Source organism: Sphaeramia orbicularis, unplaced genomic scaffold (assembly GCF_902148855.1).
Source record: "Sphaeramia orbicularis unplaced genomic scaffold, fSphaOr1.1, whole genome shotgun sequence".
Classification (NCBI taxonomy): domain Eukaryota; kingdom Metazoa; phylum Chordata; class Actinopteri; order Kurtiformes; family Apogonidae; genus Sphaeramia; species Sphaeramia orbicularis.
Genome location: NW_021941707.1, coordinates 51,939 through 59,438, shown reverse-complemented (window position 1 = coordinate 59,438; position 7,500 = coordinate 51,939). Strand labels below are relative to the sequence as shown.

Sequence of the window (7,500 nt, the reverse complement as noted above, 5' to 3'; positions counted from 1 at the left end):
GATGCCAGGTTGTTGGAGGCTGCACCAAGATACATTATCTGCAGCACAAATGCAATTACACCACAACACTCAAATATATAATAATTATAAAAAGACATTTTGTCCTAACAAATGTGCTTACCTTACGGGAAAAACCATCAATGCCAGCGAAGATAACAATGTTGTAGCTGTAATGAAAAAGTTGAGTTTGTCAACTGCATAGAACATACCACAAGTAAGAAAAAAAGTGTTTAACACACTGAATGTAATGGACAACATGCGTGCCTTTTTAAGATGTTAGCTGTGATGGTGCATGTACAGTAGCATGAAGGATGCGCTAAAAAAATGTGTTATGCTGCATACTGTTTACCACTGCAAACTTTACAAACATACTCTGAAATCACTTTCATTATGTCAAGGTAGATTACTTAAATAAATTACCGTATTAATTTATGGTTCGTGTCAATATGAGTCAAAGACAGGGGGCCTGGAACTGAATAGGTCCTTCGAGCAATGCACCCTAAGTGGACCATGCGGGATATGACACCCGTGCTGTCAACACGGTGCATGGAGGCTCGGACACGGTTATACTGCACCCTCAATCCTCTGGCTTGCAGAAGTGCCTTCACCATTCGATATCCAGAGTGAGGCTGACTGGACTTAATATCTCTCACACACTGGTCTAACTCTTCATCTGTCACGGTGCCGTATAGTGCTGTTACTGAGAGATCATACTCAGCCATGCGTCGGTACACTGTGCTTCTGGACATCCCCAAGAGTTTAGCAATGCATGGGATGGACAGATTGAGCTCCAGTAGGTTGCATAGGTGGTCTGGGGATATGACCATTCGTTGTCGCCCCGCTGGTCCTTGCTCAAACTGCACAACTGTAGTGTGTTGCTTCATTTTGTCTTTTTCCATGTTGATAATACTGTGTAGCTGTGTCAGTGCATCTAAAATAGCTGGATCAACAGCTACTTGATGGGACATAGCATTTAAAAACACAAGTTCTTGTGTGCATGTAAACTCTAAGAAGTCCAGATCCAGGGGCATGCGTCCCAGAATATGCTCCAGTCGAGAGCGAAGTCGTTCTAAAAGATGATTAAGCAGCAATTCCTAAGAGAGAAAAAAGTAGTATAATGTAAACTACCAATAGGAAAACAAAATCATGATTGTAAGACCAGATGTTTGGAATGTATGTAATCTGTAGTAAAAATTGCTAAATCAGACATTTATACAACTCAGAATCAGCTGCATTTATTGGCACCATTGCACAATAAGTCCTGTTATAGCATGCTGTGAAAAGAATGGTCATCTATGAAGGGAACCCTATAAAGGCACTGCTGGACAAGCTTGTAACTTGGATAGTGTGCTGAGCTAAGCTACTTATTACTCTACATTTCACGTTACTGCTATCTTGGTGATCAGTATAACTGTCAAACAGATACACAGGTAAAAAAAAAACAATAATTATTAAAGCCAGGCTATCTGAACTTCAGACCCTCTGCCAGAAAAATGACATAATTTTCCTTTGATTGCTGAAAATCTGCTCTTTTCCAACCCTTATTGTTCTGATGTAATTATCTGGATGTGACCTTACTAACATCTACATTTTAGCTACATATTATCACTTTGATAAAAAAATATATATGTCCAAACTAATAATACTAAAAATATTAACAATACAAATAACTCAATAACACGTGTAGACTTTTCACAGGCATAAGTAGTAGTAATATTGGCCTATTTTCTGCATGTAGAAGGCGTGAAGTTTATTTTGAATGGAAAAATTACCAATATGCGGGTTAGCTACATTTACAACATAAAGTAGACAATATTGACAAAAACCTCTTTTCTCTCTCATTTTACTCACGGCTCGATCGTAAATACAGGTCTGGCATTTATGACGAAAGAAGACATAAAACATCGCTTCTAAAATTTGCTGGTTTATGGTGATTTAATTCTGTATACACCTTGGCCCCGACTGACATTCATTCAAAAGGAGGGCTTCCCCGGACCAAGATGGCGGCTCCACTGACATATTCATTAAGTTACCTACACTACATTCAGAGTTTACATCTGTAGCTCTGCTTGAGAAATGCTTGGGGAAATGTAGCTTGTGTGAACGCTACCGTACTATTTAATCAATAAAATAGATAAACTACGGAGAAGCTGACTGATTAGGAAAACGGCGACGCTACCACCATGCTAATGAGAAATGTAAACTACTAACTTTAACGCCGTTACTTGTGGTGACTTGGCGTGGCTCTGACCGGGCTCTTGGTCTATGGAAAACCAAACCGGTTCTTTGGAGGCATCCGGTTGAAACCAGTTTAGCACTGGCCCTAGCATCGGCACCGAACTAGCACTAGCTTATAATTGGTGGAAAAGGGGTATCACTGCCCAATGCAAATTAATTGCACAGAGATGAAGTTTTACGTGGTTAAACGTTACTAAGATTTAGTACCCAGCTATTGTTACAGTCATAACTTTTATGTCAGTCCGATCATAAGCACTGCCCTACCTTACTGACAATAAACTATGGTCAGTTAGCCTTAGCAATGCTAACACAATTTTAACGAACACCACAGTTCTGTGTAGATACTGTCCAATAGATTCTGTTAATGTGCAAAGTGTCCGTTCGTATGTATCACCGAATCTTACAAAAATACACGACACAAATGCCAAATAAAAGAGTTAATACACTTACCGAAGCGCCATCATTCGCATCCATAGCGGACCCACGGTAGCACGGGGAGGAGAGCTGATGAAGGAGATCCGCGCTCAGTTCTGGAGGGAACCCACTAGTTGACCTTCTTCCTGCATCGGCGTCACGTGACCAACCTAACGTAACTTGATTGGTTGGCTGTTGGTTCGACTTGAGATAGACTCGATTGCTTATCCTTGGTGTCCCGGATGTTTGATCTGAATTTTTTGCATCTGAATTATTTGCATCTGAATTTTTTGCTTCTGAATTTTTGCATCTGAATTTTTTGCTTCTGAATTTTTTGCTTCTGAATGTTTTGCATCTGAATATTTTTTATTAAAAATTTATGAACATAGTTGAATTCAGAGCCAAAAAAATTCAGATACTTCATTTCAGTGCAAAAAAAATTCAGCTACTTAATTTCAGAGCAAAAAAATTCAACATTAGATATTCAATGGCTTTTATAATTCAAAATCTGATGAGACAGATTTACTTCCATAGATGTAGTACTGTTACCTTTGTAGTGCTTTGTAGTACTGTTACCTTTGTAGTACTTTGTTGTACTTTTACCTTTGTAGTACTTTGTAGTACTGTTACCTTTGTAGTGCTTTGTAGTACTGTTACCTTTGTAGTACTTTGTTGTACTTTTACCTTTGTAGTACTTTGTAGTACTGTTACCTTTGTAGTGCTTTGTAGTACTGTTACCTTTGTAGTACTTTGTTGTACTTTTACCTTTGTAGTATTTTGTAGTACTGTTACCTTTGTAGTATTTTGTAGTACTGTTACCTTTGTAGTACTTTGTAGTACTGTTACCTTTGTAGTATTTTGTAGTACTGTTATCTTTGTAGTATTTTGTAGTACTGTTACCTTTGTAGTATTTTGTAGTACTGTTACCTTTGTAGTACTTTGTAGTACTGTTACCTTTGTAGTACTTTGTAGTACTGTTACCTTTGTAGTACTTTGTAGTACTGTTACCTTTGTAGTACTTTGTAGTACTGTTACCTTTGTAGTACGGGCTGGTGTAGGACGCGTTGATCAACTTGTGGGCGTCGTCCATCCTCTCGGCGATACCGATCAGAAACTCCACCGTCTGGTTCTTCCCGTCTTTCAGGTGCAGCAGTGCCTTCATCAGCGGCGTTTTTCCGTACGACTGATCTGCAGGGTGGACACGTTCAGACGCTCAGAACCCCCCGGTCCGCTCTAGAGCTCCCGGTGCATTGTGGGTAGGCCTGCCACTTACACAGAGAGTCGCTGAGTTTCTTCATGCTGCGGCGCAGGTACTGCTCCAGTCCGTCCAGGCGGCGGATGTCTCGACTGGCCACGGCCTCGAACACACGCTCGATGGGGAAGGTTTCAATGTCGCAGCGCTCATCCTGACGCTCACCTCGAATCCCTCTGAGAACAAAAGCACAAATATGAGGGTCAGGTGGGTTGGCTCACATGGACACAGGCCTGCAGGAGTAAAAAACATCTACAGTCTCAAATATTATCAGGAAATATTGGCAGATGAGTGTTTTTCGTGTTCCTAAAGGTGTGGCTGCATCAGACAGACACAAACAACAACTAATAAATACAAGTAATATCCAAACTACTTTGTTGATGTTTCAGTTTCTGATGAAATCCCAGGGTTTCCTTTCTCGTCCTTGAACCGTCACCGTCACCTTATCGTAGTGCTATTGACCCTCGGAGCTATGATGTCAGAGGCGTTTTGCCCCTGGTAGGGTCTCCCATGGCAGATGGTCCTAGGTGAAGGGTCAGACGAAGAGCCGTTTAGAAGACCCTTGATGTTCAAGAACAACAAGAGACTGTGCACCCAGCCTGGAGGGCTACCGGCGCTCTGCCCTGGAGCCGAGCCTGGGGTGGGGGCCCATGGCCAGGCCTTTGCCCATGGGGTCCATCTGGGCCCAGCCCGAACCAGAGACTTGGGCTCATTGCCCTGGGTCCGGTGTATTGTGAATTGGACAGCAGACCAAGCCGGGGGCCTTGGCAGTCTGATCCTCCGTTACAGAAACTGGCTTTAGGGACATGGAACATCAGCTCTCTGGTGGGGACGGAGCAGGAGCTGGTGGAAGAGGTGGAGTGTTACCGGGTAGATACAGTCAGCCTCACCCTGACACACAGCGTCGGCTCTGAAACCCAAGTCCTTGAGAGGACTCTCTCTTTTGCTGGAGTTTCCCCAGGGAAGAGGTGGAGGGCAGGGGTGGGCTTTTTGATAGCCCCCAGGCTCTCTGCCTCCATGTTGGAGTTTACCCCGGTGGATAAAAGGGTTGCTTCCCTGTGCCTTCGGGTCAGGGAACGGGATCTGACTGTTATCAGTTCTTTTGCACCGAAAAACAGTCCAGACTATCCACCCTTTTTGGAGTCCTTGGGACGGGTACTGGGAAGTGCGTTGAAAGGGGGCTCTATTTCCCTACTGGGAGACTTTAATACCCACGTGGGCAACCCCAGTGTGACCTGGAGGGGTGTGGTGGGGAGTAACGGCCTGCCCAATCTGAATCCAAGTGGTGTTTAGTTATTGGACTTCTGTGCAAGTCGCAGTTTGGCCATGACTAACACCATGTTGGAGCATGAGGATGTCTATCAGTGCACTTGGCACCAGGACGTCCTAGGTCACTGGTCAGTGATGAACTTTGTAGTCGTATCATCAGACCTGTGGTCATATGTTCTGGACACTCGATGCTGGTGCAGAGCTGTCAACTGATCACTACCTGGTTACGAGTTGGATTAGGTGGCAGGGGAAGATGCCGTGCACACCCGGTAGACCCAAACAAGTAGTGGGGGTCTGCTGGGAACACCTGGCAGTAGAACCTGTCAAGACCTTCAACTCACACCTCCGGCAGAGCTTCAACTGCATCCTGAGGGCAGAGGGGAACATTAAGTCTGAAGGGGCTCTTTTCTGCTCTGCCATTGTTAAGGTGGCGGGGGCCAGCTGTGGCTGAAATCATTCAGACTGAAGAAGGAGGCCTACGGACATGGCTGGAGTGTGGGTCTGAGCAGCCAACTGGTACCAGTGGGGCAAGCAGTGCAGAGCAGCTGGTCCTCCACGTCCAGAGGAACCAGTGGAGGAGGTTCATCTAGTGAGGATGGAGGAGGCTGACCCAGGACACGTTGGAGGGATTCCATCTGTGGCCTGGGAACGCCTCGGGGGGGTGGGGGTGGGGTCTGGGAGGGGGCAGTCTGGGCTCCTCTGCTGAGGCCCCTGCCCCTGCCACCCAGACCTGGATCAGAGGAAGACAACCAGACACTCAGCTTTGTCCCCGGTGGAACTGAGCATGTGCAGAAGGAGCTCAGTGACTTCAGAGGAACTGTTAAAGAACTAAATCCCAAATGTTCGGTTTCCACGTTCACTGAAGAAGCAACTGGACAGAAGATGGAAACAGACGCTAGATGAAGCAGAAACATGATTACACCTGGAATCAGTTTCAGAAATGTACAAATATTTAGGTTTAAGAAAAGTCTGAAGGAACGTGGAAACTGTTCTGTCACTGTTCCACTAAAATACAGAAAAACAGGAAAGAAACCATTTTATGTCTGAAACATTTTCACAGCATCACAACTGGAAACAGTGAATCAGCTGATTTATAGGACAGCGAGTCTGTGTAGATGTGTAGTTGTGTAGATGTGTATTATCCACTGTGTCATCATTATTGAATATGAACCAGTTCATTTATGTGTTAAACTGTTGAAGATGCTGCTGTAAATGGATTATTATTAATATTACTATTATTATCATTACTATTACTATTATTATTATTATTATTATTATTATCATTATTATTATTATTATTTATTATTATTATTATTTATTATTATTATTACTATTATTATTATTACTATTGTCATTATTATTATTATTATTATTACTATTATTATTATTATCATTATCATTATTATTATTATTATCATTATTATTATTGTTATTATCATTACTATTATTATTATTATTACTATTATTATTATTATTACTATTATTATTACTACTATTATTATTATCATTACTATTATTATTATTATTACTATTATTATTACTACTATTATTATTATCATTACTATTACTATTATTATTACTACTATTATTATTATCATTATTATTATTATTATTATTATTATTATTATGTTATTATGGTTCACAAACAGGTGATCAAATATAACTCTGATAATGAAACTGCTGCGTCTATCTTCTGTGTTTATGTTGAAACTTCACTTCTATCTGGAATAAAAAACACCTGTTAAAACTTTAAAACTTTAAATCTTCAGTTTGTGTTTGTGGTAGAATAACGTTAAGGATGACATCATCGGTGACATCATCAGTGTGAGGATGGCCTAGCTGTGGACAGGAGGAAACGCAGACGTCCTGTAAACAGTTTATCTGGACGTGGGCTTTCTCACTTGTCAAAGTTGAGGTTGAATCTGATCTGAGGTCTGCTGGGCTCCAGCTCCTCCTGGTAGTCTGTGTCCATGGGAGCTTTGGCATCCTCTGAGGCCACGCCCAGGAAGTCTTTACTCTGACCCCGCCCCCTAGACTTCTCTGCATCCGTCCGGTCGTCGGTTTCCAGACTGAAACCGAACATCTCCGACTTATCCATGTTTATGTGGAGGCACAGGGGGGACTAGATGGACCAGATGGACCGGGATGGACCAGGATGGACCAGATGGACCAGATGGACCAGGATGGACCAGATGGACCGGGATGGACCAGGATGGACCAGATGGACCGGGATGGACCAGGATGGACCAGATAGACCAGATGGACTGGGATGGACCAGACGGACCAGGTTAGACCAGATGGATCCTCTAATGGAGACACAAATGACC

General features: G+C 42.7%; 1 protein-coding gene across 1 annotated transcript in view; it reads right to left on the bottom strand.

Moving 5' to 3' along the window:
- The window catches only part of LOC115416851 (transient receptor potential cation channel subfamily V member 2-like), a 31,643-nt gene that overhangs the window by 17,417 nt on the left and 6,726 nt on the right, over positions 1 to 7,500 (bottom strand). Inside the window, exons 3-5 of the mRNA XM_030130732.1 lie at positions 7,075 to 7,479; positions 3,926 to 4,080; positions 3,688 to 3,840 (exon numbers count right to left, since the gene is read on the bottom strand). Coding sequence (XP_029986592.1) covers positions 3,688 to 3,840; positions 3,926 to 4,080; positions 7,075 to 7,271 — 505 coding nt within the window. The 5' untranslated portion in view covers positions 7,272 to 7,479. The remainder of the gene's footprint in view (positions 1 to 3,687; positions 3,841 to 3,925; positions 4,081 to 7,074; positions 7,480 to 7,500) is intronic.